Here is a 27,470-nt window from a genome sequence, read left to right on the forward strand (position 1 = left end):
AGATCTAGAAGCAGTGTCAGGACGGTCTACTTTGCTCATAATCCGCCCAATTATATCAATCATTTTAGCGCCGGCTCCCCACTCACTGTAATGCCTCCGTCCGAACGATATAGATATGGGAGGAGGTTGTTCAATTTTTTGACCCTACCACGTGATTAAAAGACCCGGTTCATATCCTTCCAACTCCCATACATAAGCTGCCCCTCACTGGCTTATCTATGGGAGAGCGGACGGGATCCCGAGTTTTCCAGTGGGTATGGTCGTATGTGCTTTGATGGTCTGGTTTAGCAGGTTATAACGGTGGATGCGCGCCAGCGTCGGGAGGGACATGACGGATGATGGTGTTGGCGGTGGTGTTCGCAATGATGAATAGGTGAGGTTGTGTGTGTGCTAGACGACCTCCCCAACATGGCCTGCAAGCAAACGACGGTAAATATGCAGGGAGCAGGAACCAAGCAAGGTAGATAGATGCAAACCGTGATATTCCAGATATCTATAAGCATCTATGTTCAGGTAACGCTCCTATTTACGTCCCCGTGAGCGCACCCAAGTTCCCAAGGACCAAGTGCCCATATCTATTACTCTGCCTCTAATCCCCTCACCAACCACGGCACTGACCTCCCCATACCCCCAACCCTTAATCACCGACTCACCCTCCCCCTTTCTCCAGTTAAGAAAAGATGCAAAAAAAACTTCATAGCATAAACTCATAACAACATCGTACCCCGCCCCGATAAAAGCCCCAACCCATGCCACAAACCAGATAAACTCCTGTTTCTGTTTTTGCTTTTCCCCAGTAGAAAGATATAACGACAGCAATGACCTAAGCCAGAAAGAAAGGAAAAAGGGTAAAAATACAAGATGATGTATGTAAAAAGAGGTGATTAGAGATGGGATATGTACGTGGGTCTCCTGGACAAAAGCAGGAAACAAGAAGGAGAAAAGAAAAAGAGAAGGAAACAAGAAGGAGAAAAGAAAAAGAGGAGGAAAGGAAGAATGAAAAATGCGCTGCGTATGAAGATAAGGTGAAGAGCAGAAAAGGTAGGGAAGTAAAAGGGGAGTATGTCCGTGAACAGCCCACTTGAGCATACTGGGCCTGAGCCCTTCAGTCTTGTCTGTCTATATGAGTGCAGATGGTGAGTTAAAGACGGATGATTTGAAGCACTTATTTACCCACATCCCATTCCAGAGATGATAGCCATGGCCTGCTCTTGTGCAACTCAATTCCCACCCTTCCTCAAACTCCCGACCCTACCGAGATTCGCAAACCACCTCCTCTTCCCACCACCCGCACTCTCCCTCCGTCCACCCTGACTCTGCGGCGGCCCGTCACCAGACCCAACCGACTTCGAAAAGGGATTCTGGAAGTTCGGCAGAACACCACCACCTTCCTCACCGAGACTAGCACCACCACTGGTAACCGGCCTCTGAGGGGACTCCGTCGAATTCCTCTCATCCCTACAATCCCCAAACGAAGAAGGACAAAGCGAGACTCCTCCCGCTTCCTCATCAGCTCTATCAACTCTATCAGCAGCTGCTTCAGTCCTCCTCGTCGGTCTAATCCGTCCTATGGGGGGAGGCGTAGCGCCCGAATGGTCATCGTCGGCGGCCATTTCGGAGGGCAGCCTTTCGGAGTTACGTCTACCCCATGAAGGGGGTCCGAAATCAGACGGAGGATCCCTGGCAGAAAGAGAGAAGGACGCAGAAGCGGGAGAGGGGATGGGGATGGAACTGTGGGCTTGGGAAGAGAAAGGTTCAACCGAGCCGGTCGATCTCCTAAATAGACTGTTGAACTTTGAGCGAGCAGGTTGTGAGGCTGTAGGCGGGTAGCGCCGTTTGGAGGACTTTTCCTTTTCTTCTTTTGGTGGGGGGTTGAAGAGAGTCTTGGGCGGGACAGTGGCTGCTCGGTTGTCAACACCAAAGGACAGGTCTGACGATGGGCGGGCGTCGCTTCGTTGACCAATGCTGTGGCTACGGATTGTCGTCATGGTCGTTCGTGGGGAGTCCACGTTGCTCTTCCTTCCTCGGGGATCCTTCAACGGAGTCTGGAATTGCCGAACAGTGGGCGAGGCCGGTAAACTGCTAGCTGAGCCTGACAATGACCCATCCAAGCCCGGGATACGGTGGCCCATTCCGGTTGTTGCCCTGAGGCTTGACCCGCGTTCCGGCGGCGGCGGCGCCATATTCCTGACCTCATGCAGCTTCGCAAAGCCTGAGCCAAAGATTGGTGTAGGAAGTGAGTCGCCCATGTAGCTCCGGCCGCCAAATGCCGAGTCGGCATTCGAGCTCCCACTAGCTACTCGTACGCCGCCCGCACAGTTGTACCCTGTTCCGTCGAGCTTTCCGTAAATCGCATCTGACATCCAACCGTGTGATCCAGTAGGGAATGAGAACAAGTCCGGCGACACTCGGCCATGATCCGGTTCGCGACCGCCGACCTGAGACACCGAGCTCAGAGGATCCAATGGCGGTACTATTTTGTTCGGCTTTTGACTCTCCCTTAGCCACAGATCAATACTCGACGCAAAAGACTGTCTCCTCCCATCCGCCACGTCGTCGTCATCCTCCTCACTCGACCAGCTCTTGCGGCCTCCATGCTCTTCCGATCGCCGAACATCACTAGCAGAAGGCGGGCGTTCCGATTCCGACGTCATGTAACAAGGGTCCAACATCGCTCCTTCACTCTCGAGATCCCGGAGACTGTTGAAGGCCGTGATGGATGCCGGCTGGCCCTGTCGTCGTCGCGGCACTTGAAGATGATCCTGATCCTCATCATCTTCCGAGTGCACCGAGGCTGTCTCCCCCGAGGTAGAGGAATTGGCCGGCCGGTTGTCCGAACTTTGTCCCTTTGACAGTGAGTCATCTAATATTTGAAAGACGCGCAGGGTCGAAGTTGAAATGGTGTCGGGGGTGGGTGGAAGACCACTATGCACGCGAGGGAAGTCTCTTACCGAAGACCCATGCGTATATACGTTTTGTAGAGAGGACCTGTTTGTTCTCCGGGAGGTAGAGTCTGTTTGTGACTTGACCGATGCTGCCCCGGTCTCCTGATCAAGGTTGTGCCTTGAACTAAACTTGTCTACCAAGGAGGCAGTCCTGGGTTCATCTGACACTTGATCGGCTGCCTTGTCGATGCCAAGACCAAGCTGGCTCTTGCGGAACGGGCTTGACCTGCTTGTCGCTATCGGCGACGGTGGACGACGGCGGGACTTTGTCGGAGTATCCCCGGGCATTGGCGAGTTTCGGTTTGACATGGAAGTCAGGCGCTCTTCAGCCCCATCCACGTGCGGTGGGCTCTGGGGACGGGGTGAAGGGATGGCCTTGTTCTGGCCGTAGATGCTTAAGAAGGAACTCTCGCTGAGAAGACTTAATGCTGGGCTACCAACCTTGATGAACTCGCTCCGATTTGTTTCTGGCGATTCCTCCTCCGACAACCGACCCAAGCCCAGTTCGCTAGCTCGCGGTCTAAGGTAGACGTTTCGAAGGTTTTCGGTGTTCTCCGTTGGCTCCGTAAGGAAACTCGGCATGCGATGAAGGACCTTTTGCTCGCCGGCCCTGGGGGTATCCGGTGTTTCGTTCCTTGAAGGGATAGAATGCGAGGCGTCGTGGTCCGAGCTGTAGAATCCTTCCGCCTCGACTTGCCTAACCATTTCCCGCTCCTTGAGCAGATTCTCTATCCGTGACTCAAGAGTAACGATCATAGCCACAGCTTCCTCAACGGCCTTGTCCTTCTTCTCCAGCTCTTCCAGCAAGACGTCATTGATGTCCTGTGTCTCCCTTTGTTCACTCCTCAACTGCTCTTTCTCCAGCTCCAGCTTCTCTATTAGCTCCTCCAAAGCCGTCTGCTTCTCGCGCCGATGGAAGAGTTCCAGTTTGAGGTCAAAATTTTGTTTGTGTAGCTTGGACAAGAGATCTTGGGCATCCTTCATGCATGGCGCCTGGTGTTCCTTTTTCTTGGCACTGATTTCCGAAGCAATGGTCGGTGGCAAGGGCCGCGTTGTTGATTTCGTTGGCGAGGCGATCGGATTGGTAAAGCCGGCAGAAGTCTTGGGCCTCTCGATGGGCTGTTTCCCGGAAGCTCGTTCGGCCTCCATCTTTCGTGTTCGTTCGATCCGTTCTTGCAAATACTCTGACATGGGGGGCAAGGCCAGGATGTCAGCGCGATCAAGGGAGAAGTGGGCTTTATGTTGCTTGGAAGAGCTCGGCGGACGGGAGGATCGGGAGCGGTCGTGGGGTGGTTGCGCATGTGTCTGGTTGTTGCTATTGGTGTTGCTGGTTCGGGTACGTGTCGAACTGGCGCTCATGCTTTCCCTGGAAGCAGGTCGCAAGCCGGAAAGGGGGCGGATGGGGCGGCCGTGGGAACGAGTGTCTATGGAGGAGGCCATGGTGGGTGGCCTGGTGGACAAACGGCGCCGTCGGTGGGGCGACCATACGACGCGGTACCGACGTCGACAACCAGGTGACGAGCCAACGATATCCTCGCCGTGTTTCTCAAATGTCTTGGTTCCGAAACTGTCGGCCGTCGCAAAAGTGACAGTTGTGTCAGGATGATGCCTGCTCGAGGGTGATCGTATATGTCGTCGGCGTCCGGGCGTTGAAGGTCAAAGCGCGGTTCGAGACAATAAGTTAAAAGGACGGAAGGCCGCCTTGCATCAACAGGTTGGTTGTGTCATGTAGTACGGTTCGGGGTGATGTGCCGGTTCGGGTGTCGTGGAGCACCGGGGTACGGCAGGCGGAAGATGCGAACGACGGGAGAAGTCGAGAAAGAGGAACGGACGGGACCCGGAGAAGGGGGAGAAGCACAACTGAATGCAGCTTTCCGAGCTCGACGTTTGCCTTGTCTCGAACTGTCGCAATTTCGGGCGATTAATCGTTTCTTTTTTGTTTATAGAATGCGCGAATAGGATAGGGTGGCCAATTGGGCTTTGTTGTTTTAGGGGGAGCTTGTTTCTTTTTTTCGATGTCTCGGACGTCCAATTGGCGATGAGGAGGGATGATGCGTCGGTGCGACTATTTACTTTTCATCCAAGCCTAGGCAAAGTCGAGAATGGTCTGTTGTGTTCTTCGTTGTTGTCGAAAAAGTCACAACACCCACTGACTGACTGACTGCTGGCCGCGAGGTGTGGTCGAGATGAAAAACGTCGTGGAGGGGATGACGACGACGGATGGAATGCGGAAAAAAAAGGGGACAAATTCCCAAAAGGTTCTCGAAAGTGGATGCCTCTGAATGGGTGTGGAGCGGGCGGTCGGGGATGCAGGTTCGAGTGCGCCATGTTTTGGTCCTGCAGCAGCGCACTTCTTGGTGTCTATTCCCTGGATTCTGGTTGGTCATGAGCGGGGTGATGGAGGGTGACGAGCAGTGACAGGCGCGGGCAATGCAATGACGGACAGTACTGTGAAGCTGCTGTGGACCTCTGCTGTGCTGCCCCATTCCCACACTCAAGCGCCTTGTCAGTCTTGGCGCGCTAGTTGTGTTGAGCTGGCCACAACACCGACTTGAATATAGATTTGACAGATTGACCAGATTTAACCGTCTTAATCAACGCAAATCAACTGCATCGCATCGTAAATTATCAAAATCTGCACTAAAAAACCAATATTTTAATACTAATATATTAGCTATCGTTTTATTTAATATTTTTATTATCTTTACTATTATTATAGCTATATAATATAGTAAATTTTCCTAATTCGAACTAATAAACTATCGTAAATTTAATACTCTATAACGACGAGCCTATTAAAAGTATCTCTATAACTACTAGCGTTTATGAATGTACAATATATCGATATAAATGCAACTTTAATATTACTAGTAAACTAATACTACCCTCTCGAACGTCCTAAAATTCTAGAAAACTCCCTATATAGGCTATAGAGGTATACTCGTAACTATAGTAACCGTTCGTAATTACTATACTATAATTAATATTGTAAAGGAGGTTATAAAGTTATTAATATTAAAGCTATCCCTATATTTTGATAAAATCTATACCTTCTTAGCTAACAAATACGACGTATATGTATTAATTGAAACCGAACGGCGCTATCTATACTAAGAACGCTAGAAGAAAAAGAGGCTAGCGTTCAAAGCGGTATAATAAGAGCCTAAACTAATAGTAGAGTAGATAATAAAAATATTATTATTTACTATAAAAATATTCGTTTTTTGTAATAATTTAATATAAATTGACGCAATAGAATTTATTGTATTGGCTAGGCTCCTTGCAGTACTATTGTAATAATATCGAATCGCTTTAAGCGCGGTAAGTAATATTATATTCTTCTAACTATATTAGTTAATAGCGTATTCGAAATACTAATTTTTAAAGGATAGATAAATACTTTAAAGTTTATTGAATAATTGAGAAATCGACTCCTCCCTATGATAAATCCCTTTCCTAATCGTAATAATATTCTAGTAATAGATAACGCGAGCTGGTATCTACGTAATAAATTTTATTATACGTATATAGGTATAGGTATATTAATTTAATATTTACTGCTATATTCCCTAGAATTCAACCCAATCGAAGCGTACTTTAGCGATTTTAAGAAATATATAAAGCGGATATATAATAATAATGATAGGATAGTTGACAAAAATTTCCCTATTTTCCTCCGTTGAATTATTAAAAATATTGGGTATAGAGTATAATAGATCCGTAGCTACTTTAAAAACGCGAAATTAATTATAGAAAGTATTAATAATATCGATAAAATTTATATAATTCTATATACCAACTAATTAAAAGAATTTAAAAAGATTAGTAACGTTACTAGGCGAAGGTAAATAGGGAGGGTAATTAGGTAATACAGGAGTAATATATAATTTATATTATAATTTAGTACTAGAAATGCCAGAAATGCTAGAAGTGCTAAAAGTGCCAAAAGTGCCAGAAATACCAGAAATACTAAATGAAATGCCAGTATTTATTTATATAATAATGAAAAAAATGTATAAAAGAGCTAAAAATATGTAAAATCCCCCTTTATAACTAAAGTAATCCACTTCTTTTACTATATATTGATTCTTTATGATTCGTTTAATATATTTCCGCTAGTGGTCGTACTATCCGCTAAAGAAGTAAGTACTCTCGTAACGCTAAATTCGAAGGTGGTAATATCAGTCGGTCGTACTATGAAGCTGTACTAGGAATTTAATATATAATAATAATTAGCTAAATCTATTAATTAGAGGGTAAAGGGTATATTATAGAAATTATTTATTCGGGCGATTACTAACTACCCTTACTTAAGGAAAGTTTTAATACTACTCTTTAAGGAAGTATAAAATTCTATTGTAAAACCTAGCTTTATAAACTATTTGACTAACTAATTCCTAAATGCTATAATATCCGTAACGGGGGTATTTAGTCCTTTAAATACCTCCTACAATACGATTAGAGTTTGCAATACTTACGCTGCTACCGTAATTTTCCTAAAATAATATTCCCGGTAGAAGGTTTTAAAAAATTTAATAATAAATTCATTTAAGATATAATTATATAGTAGGGCCGGTAGTAGAGAGGAGGGAGTTAAAAGGGACCGTAGCTATATTAATTTATCTTCGTTAATAATAGAGGGTAGTATAATTAAGGGAAGTATTAAAAGTACGGCTAAGAATAAGATAAAAGGTACCCATACAAATATAATAAACGAAGGTAGAGGGTTACGTCTAGCCGCTAGGGTTTCGTAGTTAATAGAGTAACTATAAAATGTAATAATCTAATAATTAAACGGCGTATTTAAAGTGGCGTTTAGTATGGTTATTATAATGCCCAGTACTGGTATAGTAATAGTAAAAGTAGTTACAATAGAAGAAGGAGGAGGAAGCGGGAGAATTAAATAATAAAAATAACTACATAGAAAGTAATATATTAATCATCATAACGGTATAAGTATAGTTAGTATAGGGGGTAATATGGTACTAATAGCTTTTCTTCCCGTTTTAACGTTATTTATAAAAAATTATTAATAAATTCTATACTAGTATTACTATTACCGCTATTAATGTTATTAATAATATTAACGTATACCGGGAGTTTATTACCGCTACGTTTTCTACTATTCGAATTAATATTAGCCGTAGTAATTTCTACTATAATTATCTTTTAAATAATTAAAGTAAGGGAATTTCGTATAGTAATATACCTAATTGTAATAATACTTACCTATTTACCCGCGTTTTTAATAAAGAAATTATAATATATTTTACTATTATTAATGAAATAGTATATTTAATAGTTAACTCCCTTATCATAATTTTTATAATTATACCCAATATTAGACTTTTATATTTAAAAGAATTTATAGTACGTAATACTGTAGGATCTATACTCCTTATATACTTCTTACTCGTAGTTTTATTCGTTAAATTTATTAATTTCCTATCACAGGCATTACTGCCTTGTTCCTATATATAGGTGTACATGCATATGTGCTACATTAATACAGCTAGCTGAGTGCAGCTATTTAGCTGCAGTATATTTAGCTATCTCTTTTTTATTTTAATTATTCTAATCGCCGAAATAAGATATTTAGCACTTAGGTCCTTAGCGATAATTAAATTGACTTCGCTACAGTCTTTCCATTATTATTAGATAGCTTTAACGCTCTATTAACTATTTATAGTAATAACCCCAATTTAAGCTTGAGGGTCTTACTTAACTTCGCAATATAGGTACGTAGTTTCAAGAAAATTATAAAATTACTTTATTACTTTAATAAAAAAATTAACGAATTAAATAAAAGGTTATAGTTTAATAAAACCGGGCGCTCTAATTCGAATAGGAGGCCAAAGCTTATATCGAAAAAATCGAAATCGACGCTACGAAGGCAATTAAGAATATTAATACCTTCGAGGCTACAAAGAAATAATTCGTCAAATAATTTAACGCCCTATAAGCCTAATATAACCTAATTATTAACGACAATACTTTATTACAACTTAAAGTAGCTACTTTTGAATAAAATAAGACCTAATTCGATTACAACCTAGCGACTACAATTAGCGAAAAGGAGGGCGATTATTAGAACCTTTTAAATTTATTAAAAATAACCAATACAATTTTAAAAAATAACTGTACTTAATTAATTAAGGTATTAATTAAAATTATATTTATTAAAATTGTAGTAAAAATCTCCGGCGAAGAATTTATTATGGTTTAAGAATAAATTAAGGAGTTCTAAATTAACCTTCGTTTTATTAAAGAAAATAAGGTTATCGTTAAAGGAAAAGCCTAAATTAATACCGACGCAGCTAAGTTTAAAATTTCGGTTGAAAATAAAGATATAAGAACGAATTAGACTTATAATATTAACGGTTAAAATATTAATAGCGGCCCTAAAAAATTAAGTACGGGAAGTACCAGTATAGGCAACGGTCCTAACGATAGAAGCCTTAGAAAATTAAGCGTAAGTAGTTTTAACAATACAAATAGCAGTTTTAATAATAATTGCTTTAGAAGATCAGGCCTAAATTTTAGTATAAATAATGGTCCTAATAGCAGAGGATTTAGTTTCGGTTTCGGAAGTCCTAATGGTCCTAGAAGTCCTAATAATCCTAGAGGCCCCGGCGGTCCTAGAGGTCCCGGCGGCGGAGGTAGCGGTTTCCTAAGTAATAGAAGTAGCAATTTCTTAGGCGGCAGAGGCAGCGGTTTCCTAAATAGTAAAAGCGGTAGTTTCCTACCTGTCCCCCCTCCCCCTCCTCCCCCCTAACCCCAAGCCCTTCCCCCTTAATTTTAAAGTAACGGTAATTATTATCGTAACCTTTATAAAGACCCTAAGTATTTTACGGGCGAGGAAATTAGTATTCGTACTAAATAAATAATTGATACTTATGTTTTTCTTAATAAAAATACTAAATTATTATATATAATATTTTACTTAAGTAGCAAAACTAAGGTTACTATCGCCGAATACCTTTAGAAAATCTTAAATAACCCTTATTATTCAATTATATAGATTTAATCTATAGGTAAGAAATTTTTAACCTACTTTAAATCCTATTTTAAGTAAGGAAACATTGTAGCTGTAATTAAGAGGGCTCTAACCCAATTTAAATAAATAAATAAATTTATTAACTACTACAATTTCGAAGCCTAATTTATTATACTAACCGATCGTTATAATTATAATATAGTAACGAAAATACGTATATTTAAAGCCAAAGTTTCAAAAGACCTAAATAAGGCTATTGTTTACCAAACTTTACCCCTAATTCGTAATACTTAGATTAAATAGACTATACTTTACCGTAGTTTAATTAAATTATTAAACGAGGCCGCTTTCCGCGATAACAGAAACCAAAGCACTACTAATAACAATAATAATAGTAATAGCAATAAACCGAAGGATCCTAACGCTATAGAGATCGACTATATCAAATTCAAAGAGATCTACAAAAACTTTCTATAGGACCGTTATAATAAAAGCCTATATATAAATTATAAATAAAATAACTATATAGTTCGCTAATATACTAATAATACTCATTTCAACGGTCGCAGCAAATTGACTACTAATAAAGGCAAGAATCTAAACATTAATATACATAGGAAGGTCCTAATTACTAACTGTACTATAGCGGATATAACTAACCCGGCCGTAATTCTAACTATTCTAACAGCTCTAACTACCCCGGCTACTCTAACCGTTCCAACCCCAGCCCAATAAGGAAATAGCGAACCCTAAGCCTAAACCGCAATCAAAAGTATTTAAATAGAATATAAAGAAGGAAAGGAAGGAAATTAATAACTACGAAAATAAATATTTATTATGCCCTTAATTATTAAGGTAATAAATAATTTTTATCAGATAATTTAAATTTTTATAAATGAAATATAATTGTTCTATTTACGTACTTTTAATATCCCCAATACAATAATAAAGCAGAATATATATTATTAATTGATTTTAATTATTCTAGTAAAGCCTTTATCGATTAGTCTTTTATAAAATGAACCTATTTAGAATTTAAATAATTAAATAGGGTAAGACCTTTATACTTAGCCAATAACGGGTTCAAAAAATAGGTAGAGTAATACGTAGAAACGACAATATATATTGGTAACTACAAAAAAATTATTAAATTCTTCATAATTAATCTAACAACTGAATACCTAATTATTTTAAACTCGCCCTAACTACAACTCTATAATCCAAATATTAATTAAGTAACTAATAAAATTACTTAGAACCTAGCGTAGGTAAATATATATATAAACTACCCTATAGTAGCCACAACCGTAATAATCCCTAAGCTTATAATAGTACTTAAACTAGACTTAAACTCGGATACAAATACAAAGGTAAACCCTATAAAGCTAAAAGAATATAAAAAGCCTTGAGGAGGTAGTAAATTATTAATAATAAGAAAACGCTATTTTAAGTAATCGACGCTAATACTATGGAAATACTTAAGGGAAATTAAACTGTAATAATAGAGCCCCCTTCGTATTTAATATTAGTAAGGAACTTCGAGGAACTTTTCAGTCCTATAAGGAAGCTAGATTTAACTAAAGTCAAAGCGAGGGTATAAATAATAGGGGGACGTAGGGTATAGACTATAACGAAACTAGAACGGTTTAAGTATACTTACTCCCAACTATTCGAACTAACAATCGAAATAAATCCTTTAAATTTAAAGGACTTTAAATTTATTAATACCGATACCTTTATATTTAACCTACAAATAAAGGGGGTTAGGATTAGTTTAACTATCTAGGCTGAATTCTAAGAAATCTAAAAAAATAAACCCCGCGTATTAATATTAATACTATCTGAGGACGTTTAGCGAAATATTATATAAGGCCGGGGAAAGCCGTACAAATAGTATTTTAAGAGCAAAGAAATTTTACAATTTTATTAATATTTATAAAGCTAAAGCTATAGGGGAACGGATCTCGATTACATCTTTAAGGCCGGAAGAGACCGCCCGTTCGTTCGTAGACCGGGTTTACGGCCTAAGCTCAGCCGAAGCGGACCTAATACTACTAACTAACCCGGAAGAAGGCAAGGACCTAAAGGAGCCTAAATAGTTAACGCCGTTAACTAAAATCGATAGGATTTACGGTATTATAGAAGAGGACGTATAAAAGTTTATAGAAAAATCGATTAAATTAAAATGTATATTTAAGGAAATTAAAACCAAATTCCTAAATGAATATAAGGACTTTTTAAAAATAGCTAACCCTAAGAATACCAACGTAATACTAAAATATAGGTCCTACGACTACAAAATTAAATTAAAACCAGGGAATAAAGCTCTACCATATTTGAAAATACGCCTAATATCCCTTCAAGAGCTTAAGGTTATTACATAATAATTTAATGATAATTTAGCGAAAGGATTTATTCGACCTTTAATATTTAATATAACTTTCCTAATATTATTAGTACGTAATCTAGGCGGCGGCGTAAAAATCCACGTCGATTATAGAGGTATTAATAATATTTCATTAAAAAATAAATATTCTTTACCCTTAATTAAAGAAACCCTAAATACTATTTATAAAGCTAAGTAGTTTACGAAAATAAATATTATTGTAGCCTTCAATAAATCTCGTAAAATGGAGGGCTATAAATAATTAATAACTTTCATTATATAATTTAATTTATACGAATCGTTAATATATCCCTTTAGCTTATTTAGAACGCCCGCCTCGTTCTAGAACTTTATTAACGATATAGTATATAATATTTTGGATATATATATTACAAGATATTTCGATAACGTCCTAATCTTTATAAAAATATATAAAGAATATATCAAATACATTAAGGAAATATTCTAACACTTTATTAATGCGGGCTTATAAATTAATATTAATAAATATAAATTCTATACGTAGAGGATTGAGTATTTAAATTTAATTATTATTCTAAATAATATCGAAATAGATCCTAAGAAGGTAGAAATAATTACTAAATAGGAGGTACTAACGAATAAGCGCCAACTATAACGTTTCCTATGTTTTACTAATTTCTATAGAAGGTTTATAATAGAATTCTTAGTTATAGGTAAACCTTTATATAAATTCTCTAAAAAAAACCGTTAATTATTATTAAAATAAGGAATATAATAATACTTTTAAAGCTTTAAAGATAATATTTATATTAATATTAGTCCTAAAAATCTATGATTAGGAAAAACTTATAATAGTAGAAATCAATACCTTAAATTAGTCTACAGGAAGTACTCTATTATAAATATATAATAGAAAACTATATTCGGTCGCTTATTTCTCCGCGAAGCATACCGCGGCCGAGTATAATTACAATATTTATAATAAAGAATTATTTACTATAATTAAAGTATTAGAAAAATAGAAATAAGAATTGGAAGGTATAATATAACCGTTTAAAGTTATTACGGACCATGAGAATTTAAAAACCTTTCACACTACAAAAAAGCTTACACCCAAATATATAAAATAATTAGAATTCTTATCGAAATTTAACTTTATAATTAAATATAGGCTAGGTTCTACAAATATATATCCTAATACATTAAACCGGAAAGTTAAATATATTCTGAAGGATATGGAAGATAATAGATTATAAATTAGAAAGAAATTACTTATTGATCCTAATTGCTTCGATAGGGAATTATTTAGTAATTTAATAGATACAAATAGCGAATCCTTTATTATAAATATAATAAATGATAAGGGGGAACCTTTAATAATTTATAATTTAGAAAATAGTATCGAAAAAGATAATAACGGACTAGGAATTTATACGGATAATTTAGTAGATTTATTATATACCAACTCCCCTATAATAGTAAATATTAGAGAGGTTATTAAAATAAGTACCCGTTGGCTGAAGTATATAAAGAAAATAATACGGATCTCTTTTACTAAATACTATATAATTAATAATAAAGTAATATTCTAAGACAAATTAATAATTCCCCCCGATAATAAAAAAGTATAATTAGACCTAATCTATTATACTTATTCCTTAGCATAAGGCAGCCATTTAAGGAGGGATAAAATAGTAGCCTTAATATATAAATATTAATAATTAGGTACAATCGTAATAATAAATATGTATTATAAAGCCTATATATTGTATAGTAAGACTAAAGCTATAAGAATTTCGCTAATTAATTTCCTTAAATAATTACCAATCCTTTACGCGCTATAGAAAAATATTTTGATAAATTATATTACCCTATTCCCTAAATTAAAAAGAGCGGGTAAGAATGTAGAATATTAATACGTATTAATTATAGTAAATTGTTTAATTAAAATATAATACTTTATCCTAATAGAAGGATTAATAATTAAAAAGTTAGTTAAAAAATTTATTAACTGTATTTATACCCTTTATGGGTTATTAGATACGATTATTTCGGATAAGGGTTTCTAGTTCGTATTGGCTTTTTAAAAGTTTAAATTAAAATTCGCCACGCTATACTATAAGGAAATAAATAACTAAATAAAACTTATTAATACAGAAATAAAATAATATTTACGTATATTTATCAATTAGACGTAGGATAATTAAATAAATTAGCTACCCTTAGCCGAATTCTAAGGTAATAATTTAAAGTCCGTATCTACTAATATAACTCTATTCTTCGCTAACTACGGCTTTTACCCCCAGATAAGTATAGAATTATCTACCCTAATACCCCCGGACGCTACAAATATATAGAAAAAGCAAATATTAAACAATAACTAATTAATTAACCACTTCAAGGAAGTTTAAAACTTTGTAAAAGCTTCGGCGAGACAAGCCTAAAAGCAATAGGAGGCAATGGCTAATATTTATCGTATAAATACCCCTAAATATAACATAAATAATAAAATAATATTAAATATAATTAATTATATAATAGGAAAACTATATAATAAGTTAGTACCCTACTTTAAAAGTCCTTTTTATATTATAAAGGCTAGTTCGCATATAATAGAATTAACCCTACCCCAAAATATAAAAGTTACTTATATTATTAACGACTCCTAGATTAAACCCTATATCGAAAGCCTCCCAAGCTAAAAGGAATTAATAACGGATATTAAAGCAAATAAAAGTATAATTATTACTAGGACGAATAAATTCGAAGAGGATAAACGCTAGGAATTCTAGGAATTTATAAATTATTAAAAGATTGAGGGCACTTAGAAATATCTAGTAAAATAGATTTATTACCCGCCTGATTAGTAGCTGGCCAAGAACTTCGATAATTATTACGAATTAATTTAGTAATTTTATGTCATAGGGCTAGAGCCTAGGGGTTAAGCTTGGCTGATGCCAAGCCATGTCTTGCACTATCAATAGGAAGCTTGCCTTATCGATAGGGAGCCTGCCTTATCGATAGGGATGCGAGCCTTCTAATTAGCCAGACCCGCATAACTGCCTAGCCCGTGCGCTCTAAACGATCTATATAAAACTTTCTCTTAATTGCACCCTTCTAATATAGTCCTTCCTTTTCCTCTTTATTAAATATTATATTTCAACCTTATACAACTATTCGCTATATAATATTTTCGTAAACCCGTTATATTATATTTAACCCTCTTTTTAAGTATTTTATACTTTGCTCATACGCTTAAAGAGTCTTCTTCTTATTATTTTAATTTTTCGTAATACCCTCTCCATATTATTCTCGTCTCCCTTAATAATACTATTACTCTCGTTCCTTAATAATAACCTTTCGCCGTCGCTCTCGTCCCTTAGTAATAATACCTCTCCTTCCACGTCTTTTGCGCCCGCATTACTATTCTCTCGCCGGTACGTTAAGAAAGCTTCACGTTCGCTTTATTTAATTTTATTCGCTCGTTTACAATCAATCCCAATTATAATTATTACCCGGACCCCTATCCCTTTCGATAACGGTACTAATTCTCTCCCTAAGATCCCTATATAAATAAATTCGTTACTTATAATATAGATTGTCCGCTTACCTTTTCGTATACTATTTTAAATAATAATAATTTCTTTTAGCCTTTATTTCTACTAAGTAGGCCCGATTGGAGACGCCGACGATCCTTCGATATTAGCGTCATTAGGAAAACTTTAAATTCTATTTAAATAAGGAAATAGAAGAAGAGAGAGGATAATAGTAATAGTAACCTTAATTCGAAGAATAATACTAGTTTCGTAGAAATAAAATTAATCTATTTCAACTTGGTAGGAGTTCAAACGGTTACGATAATAATAGTTTAAAAAGAGGAGGAATCTAACTAAATAACGGTCTTGATTAATAAAATCGATAGGAAACGTTTTAATAAAATTATAGTAAAGGGAATATTAATTAGAGATTTAAAAGGAGGGATCTTTAGTAATTAAGAGAAGCAAGGCTACAATATAAAAGACGTTAATTTATTTACTTTCGTCGTTAGTAATATAAAAAGTTTTCAAATTATTACCCTTTTATACATAACTAGCGGGAAATTAGTATTTACTACAATACGCGACCGTAGGAGGGTAATAAATATTATATTTCGTAGGTATAAGGACTACTAAAGTCGTTCCCTAGCGAGGAAATTATATTGAAGTATAATTATAGTAGTAATAATAATCATTATTAGTAGGAGAAGTAGAACGATACGAAGCATTGGGTAATTACTTTAATATTAATTATTATATAGTAAATAGATTTTTGTTTTAATAGAAGAAGGCCCTTAGATTAGGCAAAGTATAAACATATTTCTTAATTTAATTTTAGTTCCCGTATACTAGGAAAACAACTCTATAAGGTAAGTATTTAATAGGGTATTATTAATTCGAGTAGTAAATATGTAGTTATATAGCATTTATTTGAGGGCTCAAAGAGGAGATTCCTAGACTTTCTAGTATTATTAATTTCTTCCCCATTTAAATAGGTATTAGGTTGGGAGCGGTTATTAATAGATTTTATTACCTTTATATAATTAACTATCCTTAATACTTTATACAGTAGACCGCCTTTTTCGAGGAGGAGTAGGGGGGTAATGTTATAGGGCTAGAATTTAGGGGTTAAATTTGGCTAATACTAAGCCGTATCCTATATTATTGATAATGAGCCTACTTTATTGATAAGGAGCCTACCTTATCGATAGGGATGCGAGCCTTCTAGTTAGCCAGACCCGCATAACTGCCTAGCCTGTGCGCTCTAAGCAATTTACACAAAACCTTCTCTTAACTACACTCTTTTAGTATAGTCCTTCCTTTTCCTCTTTATTAAATATAGCATTTCAACCTTACACGACTGCTCGCTATGCAATACTCTCGCAAACCCGTTACATTTTATAATAAATACCCAGAATTTAACCCTCCGTACCCGGATTTTAGGAAAGGGTAGAAAACCTAGTAAAAAATATAAATATTACTAGAAGACGAGACCCTATCGATCCCGGCGACGGCAATACTAGCGGCGGACAACCGATAAATTAAATAGAGTGCGAAATTGAATAACAAGTAAGAAATTAACAAAAAGGGAATTTAGGACTTACAGCGCGAACTTTACCCTAAATCTCTAAAGAACGAATCTTTTAAACCTACTCTAAAGGATAGCCTGAAATTTACTTATACCTTAATTTCCTTTTCCCCTTATAATTTTCCTAAATCAGTCTCCACAATTCGGTCTCCCCAATATGGACAAAACTATATAATGGTTATAATACGTTAGCGTAGATAAAAAGAACGTTTTAGTAATTATATTCACAAATATATGGTAAAAGAAGAAAAAAAAGAATATAAATACGATTCGAATATATAATATCTATACTTATATTAGTAGTAGCGCTTTGCACGTCCTCGTACGCCACTATACTATAGGGCCCTTATAGTACTCCCTTTAAGAGTTAGCGATAGTAGAGAGGGGAAGTAGTAATTATAAAGACGATTAGAACGTTATTTGGAATTATTTGGGATAATAATAGATATTTCAGTAGAAAAGGTATATTTAATAATATTTTGGCTAGTATTTAGCTTCTAAATAGAAGTCTAGGCACTAAGCGGCTCCCCGTTTTAGTATGCGGGTTCGTAGCCCTTGATTGGGCGTACCCGCGGGAGTTGGGAAGAGGGCTTACTTTTGTAATAAAAAGGGCTCTTAACGGATTTTTTCGAGCGGGAGGTTTATTTTAGAGGGGGGTAATATCACGGGCATTATTACCTTATTCCTATATATAGGTACATATATATATATATTATATTAGTATAGATAATTAAATGCAATTATCTAGCTATAATACATTTAGCCTTCTAGCTATTATATAACGGTATAACTATTCTAGGTAGGTCTATATCTATAGACCTACACCCTATACCCTACATAGTTCTCGTGCGCGCACAGGATTCTCTTCCTATTCTTCGCACAACAATTAAAGTCTTACCTTAGTGCTTGCTCGCGCCCCATAACATTTCCTCTAATATCGTATTAATTGTACTCTTCCTCCCTATATTAAATTTAAGGGTAATAAACGTATATAATAATTACGGCGTAATAATTATAAAAGGATTAATTATACTACGAAAGGGGGTAGGGGTAGAGAGTACGCTAATAATAGGGATAGGCGTTAATATTACAGCGGGTAGGTCAACGAGGGTAAAAATAAAGGCGAGTGTAAAAGTATAGTAGTAAGTAATAGTATTACGAATATATACCTTTATAATACCCTCGCTATTAAAATTATAATTATTATTATTAAATTATATAGTTATAATAATCTTTATATAAATTATAGCCTTATTCCTCCTATTATTATTATAAATGCTAATAGTATACGTAATATTATAAAGTATAACCTAGTACCTAACCCTAACGGCGGCTATATTAACGATAATCTCTTAAGTATATTCTATTTAGAAATGAAAGACTTTATTAAATAAAATTATCCTAAATTACTAATTATAAATCTTATTATTTTTTTATTTAACTTTAATTTTTTAATAATTCCTATGGTTAAGAATAGTGGGAGGCTTAATTCTAAGGGTAATAAAATATAACCCCGTAACCGTAAACTCTACTTAAATATAAGAAGGGAGAGTGAGCTTAGGAGGTAGCGCGATTTGCTTACGGATACGCGGTTGGGCTAGAATACGCGGCTAAGCTAGGGATACTGCGTTCTTATCGTCGTTAAAAAAGTAAAATAATATATTAATAGCTTTCTTTTTAGGGGTAAAGTAGATAAAGAAATTAAGGAACTATTATTTCTCTTTCTCCTCCTCCTCCTCCTCGTCGTTATCGAATTCGCTATCGAAGTTGCTATCAAGGTCGTTAGAAAGCTTAATAAGGGTTAGCGGTATAGGCGGGAAAGAAAGTACGAGTGTAGCCTTAGTTTCGGGCTCTAGAAACGCCGTCGCTAATTTTAAAGAGGGCTCTAGCGCGGGCGCCTTCCCTTTTCCTTTATTCTTAGAAGCAACCTTCTTAGGAGCAGCCTTCTTCTTAGGGGTAGCCTTCTTAGGGGCGGCCTTTTTAGGGGCAGCCTTCTTAGGAGTAGCCTTTTTAGGGGTAATTTTCTTAGGGATAACCTTCTTGGATAAACTATCAATAGATTCCTCCCCTTTAGACTCAATAAGAGTACGACTCTTTTTCGTAGGGCGGGTAGAGGTACGTGTTGGATTCGAACCCTAATCCTCGTCGAAATAGACTAAAGTAACGCTGGCGCGACGAGTCCGCTTCTAATTCTTCTTTAAGATCGACTTGGGAAGCATTATTTTATCGCAATGGTTCAATTAATTAATGGAATGCAATTACTTTGTTTACTTTGTATGATGAAAGAGGTTATATAGCGCTTCAATTCTATACAAAAATCATATAAAAAGACGATATTTTACGATATGTGTGTGTGTTCTCGCTTGGTTGTTGTGGCCAGCTCAGCAAAGTCTTGGCAACTGACAAGGCGCTTGAGTGTGGGAACAACTGGCTGTCAATCCTCCTGCCAAGACACGGTTGAGAAGTCACCACTACCAATTATTTTGACGATTCCAGTTTTGAGAGCCTTTTAGAGTCTACTGTGGTAGACGTATCTTGTTCTCTTCCTCATTCAATATCTCGTGAGTTATTTTCCGAACCATCACCAACCCAAGATCTACCAACACCACCGAGTAGTTTGTACCTCAACAAACATTTATTGCATCACCAACCAATCGGGCATCAACAGCAAGCTGTGATAGTTCCTTTGGTTCGCCAACAAACGCGCCAATCGTTTTCCTTGTCACACTACGCCTCCTTACTCGTTCCCAGCGTCATGGATCCAGGGGTCGGAAACTTGACCGGAAGGATGTTCCTCAATACCATTACAAAAGGGATTGGACAAGTGAGGAACGAAAGACCCGAAAAGAAACGACATCACCAATGTGGAGTTTCGAGTCCAGCATCACCATTTCCCTAGTCATGCCTGGAAATCTGGAATAGTGGCAGGGGAGTCCTAATGCCGTGTTCGCCCTACATTATGCGGGGGTGCAGATCCGGAAAAAGGGGTCGTGATGACGCCCGGTATTTGTTTGACAACAGCATCAACAACGCTGCCAGTGCGACTCCATCAAACTGCATCGACTGAGGAGGCTCAGTACATAGTAAAGATTATGTATCTGCACACACTATCACAAAGATACAGAAACCTTCAGCTCTTTTTTCTCGCAGACCTCACCGTCGTCATCAGCCAAGCTTCAAGCCTGCATTCTAATGCACATCATCATGGCCTTAAGCGTCTCCATAACAAGTAACCATGCCCAACATCACCACCAGCTCCACTGATCGCCCGGTTTCGATAGCGGCAATAGTGGACCACCACCGACGTCAACAATTTCATCCCCATCCTTCAACCGAAACACATGTGTTCTTAAGCATGCACAACCACATCGTCCATCGGACATCCCCTCGCAACCGACTCAGGCCTCGTCTTCTCACCAACAATCTTCCTCGTCAACTCCATCAGATTATCCGCCAGCTCGTCGCTCTGCGCAAGGTCACTTCCCGGTTCCGCCTTCGCCGGCGCGCAAATCCACTGTCCGCCGTCGTTGGCCATAGTCACCGCGTACACCGTCGGCACCGCGCCCTCGAACTGGCTCTTCTTGAACGGTTCCATGAGGTGGGACATGGCGTAGCCGCGGATGGGGTACCTATATCTCATCCCGTTTAGCACCTCTCAACAACATATGCAAAAAGGGGAGTGTAAAACCCACGGCTCATGAATATCCTCCACACTCTGCTTCGTTGACACAAACCCCGGATGCGTCGCATTCATCACCACCCTCCCTTTGCCTTTCTTCCCATTCCCCTCGGCACTATCCATCTTCCTCGTCACCTCCCTATCAAAATACCTCGAATACAAAATCCCTGCCAGCTTGCTGCGTCCATACTGTCCATTGGGCCCCACATCCTCATTAATCTCCTCGAGACTCTTGAACTGCGTCTCCTTCGGCGCCGCACTATGCATGTTCGAACTCTGATTACTAATCCTCACCGTCTCCCCCGTTTCCTCAGCCGTCTTCTTCATCAGCGGCAACAAGTGAGAAGTCAGCACCACATGCCCCATGTGATTCGTAGCCATATGTCTATCCACTCCGTACTCCGTCAATCCAGCCGTCATTATTCCCCTCCCGCTGTTATTAACCAAAATATCCAGCCGATCAGTCTCCTTCTTGATCTGCTCCGCCACTGCGGCGGTTTGCGCCCAGTTTTCGAGATCGCAATGGATCCAGTGCACGCGATCGGCTTTGTCCTGCCCGAGCTCGGACGCGATGGCGGCCAGCGCGCCGTCGAACATTTGTCGCTTGCGCGAGAGGATGTACAGCTTGGAGAGGTTGTGCTTGAGTAAAGTGTAGGCGACGCCGAAGCCGATGCCTTCGGAGCCGCCGGTTATGACGGCGACTTTACCTGTGAGGTCGGGGGTGTCGTCGAGGGAGAAGTGCGTGGTGCCGATTTTGGAGGCGGGGCCGCCGAAGTTTTCGGCTATTGCGTTCTATTTGGGGGGGGGTGGGAGAAGGTGTTAGTGGTTGCGGGCTGGACGTAGGTAGGTAGAGTGGTTTAAAGGATCCAGGCATACCCTGATCTTGTCCATGCCGGGTACTTTGGCAAGGTAGCGGGCTTCAGCCGTCGAGAAGGGACGTCTGGTTGAAATGGCGGATGACCTTATAGCTGATGCGACGGGTACAAGTCTGACTCTGCTGCATTGAGTGACTAGAAATGTTGGTGCCAGAGTGGCAGTGCGTGCGAGGCGTTGAGAGAGTTTGGTCGACATGGTAAGTGAGCTCAATGTTCAGGGTTATCGTCGCCCAGTGATGTTCTTGATGTATCCTATCCAGAGAATAAGTAACTCCCCACAACTTGGCAACGAGTGATGTCCATCGATCCTACGCAATCATATATCATAAGAAATATCAGCCGACACGAGCGTTCGTACGCCCGAATCTCGCATTCGGTCTCGCAGAGGCTCAAAGCCAAGATGACGTTGACCTGACCTAAAACCACGCGGGAAAGGATTGCAGATCTGTGCCGCTCCGAGATCTCGGTGCGGAGGCCCGGGCTGCAGTATCGATCTGCAAGCGCCCTTATACGGGATTGGCCAGCGCAAGAGATCCCGCTAAGATCCCGCTGAGATCCTCCCAAGGGGGGCGTCCTATTGTCAATCGAGATGACGGTATAATGTGGCTTTTATACCAGGCTTTGCAGGCTTGAAGAGAAGAACGGTATGATAATCGAGAGAACGTATTAAGAGTGCGATGCCCGTTGTTGATTTAATGACCATTACATTTTGCTCTCGCCATCGCTGACCGCCAGGAAATCGACAGAAGTTGCTTCAAAGAACGAACAATTTTTTCCCCCCAAGTACGGTAAACGTTAACGACCGAAAAGCAACAGGAAAACAAAAAAAGAGGAAAGATGACTAAGAAAGTCAAGACAAATCGACAAAGTTTATCAATGCAATCTGTCCCGAACACCGTCCTGGCTGGCTCTGGTTCTCTGTTCTTCTTCTTCGATGACTGCATGTGCCCTCTCTCCGCGCGCTCGCCTGTCGATAATCCTACTTCCTGTATCAACAGGACCCATTTCCAGAGCAAAAGCCCCCGTTGGGTTACCGTCACCATCTGCTGCATGTCCACCAGGGATAGCGGGAAGTTCTCTCGGTCGAAAAAGGCTCAAGCGCCTGCTGCGATAAGGACTTTGGGGTTGTTCTATCCCTCCTGCGAGCTTATGTCCAGTCCTCCTCTCGAACTCCTTTCGGCGTTCTTCCCGTCTTCCTTCTCTTTCCACGTCGCGTTTCATCTGGTCTATCTTAATCTCCATTGTACGTATGAACATCTCATGGGGAGATCGTCCTTGGCGACGAAATGCGAGCCAAATCTCGTAGATCCCCGTGTAAACGGCCACCACCGTGGATAGGTACTTGTAAACTGCCACCACCGTGGACCATGCAATTCCTCTCAGTGTTTTACTGAAAGCAATGATGATGGTCGATATGATTATTGCGAATGATATTGGGACTAACCATTCGAAGGGGAGTATTGTTAGTGCCTGATCAGATCCACATAAGGGTTTGTGAGACGTGATTGGGGATCACCGTACACATGAGTTTGAACTGCTCATTCAGAGTCATAGGGCCTTGGCCAGTGAACTCGATGTTATTCATCCCGAATATGCTCGAGATGAAGGAAAGAGGTACCTGGATTAGGTGTAAGAAGGTGATCGGTAAACATTCAATTTGCGATTTGAACTCACAAAGACGATGGTCACTACAGTAAACATCATGATCGCTCGCCCCTGGCTGGTGGACTCGTCGGCTTGTCTGACTGATTCCCATGCCTGTACTAGACTGGCTTGTTGCTGCTTTTGCGAGATTAGGTCGTCCATCTACGAAAAGTCAGTTGGACACGTCCAAGTTTAGTCATGAATGGGAGGGAACTTACGGCCTCCGCTGTACTTTGTGCCCACTTCCTCAATCTTTGCAGTTCGTTCAGCTGGTTGCTTAACTTATATAGTAGATCCTTGGACTGCTCCTTGAACCGGTGCAGTTTCTCCTCTTCTTTGGACAGATTGTGCTCAGCATATTGGCAGAATCGCCGAATTATATCTTTCTGTTGGTCATGTATGTCGATCATTACATCCAGGTCGTCCATTGCTTCGCGAAGTTCTTGTTGGAGTTTCTGATTGTCAAAATGTTAGAGATCATGTATCAAAGCAAGACGCAGACTGTCAACTGTTGCACTTACCTCTTCATCGGTGTTGTCTAGCAGAGGAAGATGTAACGCTGATAGGTCGACAAATGTAGATCGATCACGGTAGATCAGACTAGCTCGGGAGAGCCAGTGCCTGAGATGACCGAGCATCACGGCGTGTTGCTTACGCTTCATGCCAAATCTATCTTAGTAGAATGTTCGGTATGTCGCCGTTTTTTGGGTGCTTGGATCTACTTACAACACGTCCAATGACCTCCGAAAATGTATCCAGGACTTGGAATTGGCTCTGCCCAAAGGGAAACAGTCAATAACTTGGCGTCTTCTAACAAAAGGGGGTTGAAGGAAATTACTTGCATCGAGGTTCGTTCGATCAAGCAACACACTGCAACACTCTGCTAGGATGATAAGGCCTATTTCATAGATGGATTGAACCTGGTCGTCGATCTGCGTTGTCACTAAGGGTCTCAGCCGAACACGAATTGACTCGTGAATGCCATCGATGGTCTGCTTAGCGTTCTTTTGCCAGCTTTGTGGGAAAGATGTAATGATGGTTTGCTCGTCAAGGATCCACATCCATATCTGGTCAACCATTATCAGTCGTTGCACCTGCATGATATTTTGCCTGCACTCTTCGCAGCCATGAAGGTCCGCAAAGGCGTGGTGCTCGGTCAAGGGCCTTGCTGTTGATAACCGTTGTAACCGAAGCTGTTTGGCTTTGTCGATTTCTGAAATGATCCTCTGGCCTAATCCCATGAAGTCTTTTGGTAAAGACACGAACCTGTGGTAAAGCCCTGTCAGATAACTTGCTTCGTACGCGTGCGTTTGTTTTGAGTGAGGGTGCTCACCTATAAAAGGGCTCAAAGTCACAGCTGGTCTCTTGACAAACTGTTTGGTCCTTATCACGCGATACTGTTGACTTGAATCCTCTGTTGATACATTGACGTAGAGTTCGGCGGGGGTGAAAAGGTGATTCGTGAAAAAGATACCGCTCTACTATTTGTCGGTCTTTCATCATCGACATTGCCTCAAAAAGTCGAGCGGCGTCAATAAGATATTGGCCAAGCTCACTTCTGACCTGTAGTCGCCCTGTCTCGTCAATTCCCACGTTTGTGCTCACTCCCTCGGGCAGAAACATGCGCTCAACGGTCGATGTCAAGCTTTTCATGTTGGTAAACCGAAGTGCGCGAGCTAGGAGATACATTTTGTCCTTGCCGTCAGAGGGTTCGGCCTCGTTTTTGCCTTTATCTTTTTCTGTCCCAGGCCGCGGAAGCTCACTTCGATTCTCGACGCGGCGTAATCTTTGCAGCTCCTTTTTGACGCGTTCCTTTTGGCATTGCCTGTCCGACTTGCCATCAATTATCCTTGACATCGTTTGTCGTACACGATTCGTCTCCCAGTGAAGGTACGGCATCTGTCTATGTTAGTGGCTCGATATGATCAACGAAGGGGCACAAACGTACAAACAGGACAATGTTCTTTGAACTCTGCTCAATTTGGCCCGTGTCAGACGATACCATCTCACACAGAGGGCGCATGTGTCTGGCATGCACAATACCACTTCGAGTTCCTTGCTGTTGTCCATGCCAGTATTGAGGCCGCAGAAGCAGCTGGGTCGATGTCTGAATGGCTGGGCTCTGTCCTTTGCTTCTCACATCCGGCTTTGCATCGGCGTAGTAGTTCGCGATGACTTTCTATCGCGAGAGTTAGCGATGCATCCCTCTTTGACATAGGTACAGCCTGTAATCGCTGCGGATAGCATTACCTCAACCCACTGTGCATTATTCGTCAGCGAAGTCTCAACACGCGACCGGTGAGTGGCAATACACGTACCGCCATATTGTTCGAAGGGACATGAAGATATCGGATCCTGCGGGGCTCCGCCAGGTCTTCATTTCTGTCCCGCCGTAGGATATTCCAGTCTCCCTTCGGGTTACATTGCTCATTTTTTAGATCTCTCCCATTGTTTAGGAGCCGATTCATTGAGATGCGCTGGTCAGGGAACGTTCCCCTGACCCCAACATCGGTGAGTTCGTCGTTGGCTGGTTTCAAGAACTGTCTGATGGTGGATGATGAATCAGTACCGGGTGAAGCCTGGATCTGCTCCTCTTGAACGATAAATTCGATGAGATGGGCGTAGACGTCTCGTTCAATGCTGTACTCTAGGTCTCCGGGAGCGAAATTTCGGTCATTATTAATCCCATGTTGCTCGATGAAGCGTTGAACCTCTTCGCGTCCGGTCTGGATCCTGTCAGAAACTGTGTGTTCTCCAACCTTTACCTCATCGATGGGCCTGTGTTTCCCTTGGGGCCCCTTCCTCCATTTCCGAACGGTTGGAATACCATCCTCGAACTTCTCAGAGGTCATCCACTTATGACGACTCCTCTGCACGTTGGCGACAAGACCTGGCTGTCCACCCGACGACGGAGGTTTCATGATAGCCCGGCGCATTACCTCGGTTCGTTTGTACCGGGCCTCAATTGCAATTGCCACGTTAATCATTCTTTTCTTCATCGTCTCATCGAGCTTCGCGTTGATTTCGTCCGTCGAAAGAGGTCTTTGAGCATTGTCCATTGCCATCCCGAGCTTCTTACGCTCAATCTCACGCTCATTGACCCAGACATGATTCGATTCCTTGAAGAAATCGGGCCGCTGGCAGATCTCGATGCAACCGAAATAATGTTGTACCGGGTCTTTGACGGCTTGTTCGTGCGGTTCGGTTGAGAGGCAAGTGGTTGGCTCGTTATATGTGTCGAAGAGCTGCGGACCCCTCTGAGGTTTCCATATTGCTGAGAGGTCGGTAGGATGTCGTGTCAGCTCGGGCCTGGTGAAGAGAAGAGTAGACTTCATTTTCCGAGGCGTCTCTCGGCAGCAATGAGCCTCAGTGGATCAGGTCGGCGTATGTCAATTCATCGACTGTTAGAAGAATAATAATCTGTCAAAAGCTGATATGAGCAGTTTGGAGCTGGAGAAGGAGGGTACCTTGTGCAATTTTGCCTCGAGCTCTACCGTAGGCTCGATGAGCTGACAGGCTGAGCCGTGGGGGAACTTTGTTGATGCCATTTTGACCTTTTAGGTAGCGGATCGACGGCAGCCACATCTTATCGTGTTCACGTTGAGTCGTATTTGAGCAATGAGTATGCAGGCAGAGAGATAGGCATAGATGCAGTCAGACCGGCATACAGGCGGCTGAAATGCAGCTCGGTGGTTTGGGTGGGTGGTGTACTGCACTGCGACCCGACCTGAATGGGGATACTGAAGGTGGGATGACCAATACGTACAATGTCGCATCAAGCACGATGAAAAGAAAGAAGATTGAAGAGGTGGTGTAGTCACAGAATGTGAACAAGAAA

General features: G+C 40.2%; 3 protein-coding genes across 3 annotated transcripts; all 3 read right to left on the reverse strand.

Annotated features, from left to right (window-relative positions):
* Positions 1 to 1,220: 1,220 nt before the first annotated feature.
* B0H65DRAFT_426073 (uncharacterized protein) lies at positions 1,221 to 4,385 on the reverse strand (the record flags this gene model as incomplete). The annotated part of the gene is made up of 1 exon (XM_062824614.1): positions 1,221 to 4,385. One exon carries the CDS (start codon positions 4,383 to 4,385, stop codon positions 1,221 to 1,223), a length of 3,165 nt encoding a protein of 1,054 aa, XP_062682246.1.
* A 16,173-nt stretch (positions 4,386 to 20,558) lies between these two features.
* Positions 20,559 to 22,380, reverse strand: B0H65DRAFT_210935 (alcohol dehydrogenase-like protein Bli-4). The gene is made up of 3 exons (XM_062821930.1): positions 21,990 to 22,380; positions 21,127 to 21,905; positions 20,559 to 21,069 (listed from the first exon to the last, which is right to left on the reverse strand). Exons 1-3 carry the CDS (start codon positions 22,182 to 22,184, stop codon positions 20,784 to 20,786), a joined length of 1,260 nt encoding a protein of 419 aa, XP_062682247.1. The 5' UTR covers positions 22,185 to 22,380; the 3' UTR covers positions 20,559 to 20,783.
* A 481-nt stretch (positions 22,381 to 22,861) lies between these two features.
* Positions 22,862 to 27,180, reverse strand: B0H65DRAFT_426197 (uncharacterized protein; the record flags this gene model as incomplete). Its single annotated transcript, XM_062824618.1, has 10 exons — positions 22,862 to 23,378; positions 23,512 to 23,606; positions 23,663 to 23,794; positions 23,851 to 24,087; positions 24,154 to 24,191; positions 24,359 to 24,431; positions 24,553 to 24,858; positions 25,581 to 25,811; positions 25,951 to 26,961; positions 27,100 to 27,180. The coding sequence occupies 10 exons, from the start codon at positions 27,178 to 27,180 to the stop codon at positions 22,862 to 22,864; spliced, it is 2,721 nt and encodes a 906-aa protein (XP_062682248.1).
* Between the last annotated feature and the right edge of the window lie 290 nt (positions 27,181 to 27,470).

The sequence above is a fragment of the Neurospora tetraspora genome (genome assembly GCF_033439725.1).
Source record: "Neurospora tetraspora strain CBS 560.94 chromosome Unknown B0H65scaffold_4, whole genome shotgun sequence".
Taxonomy (NCBI): Eukaryota; Fungi; Ascomycota; class Sordariomycetes; order Sordariales; family Sordariaceae; genus Neurospora; species Neurospora tetraspora.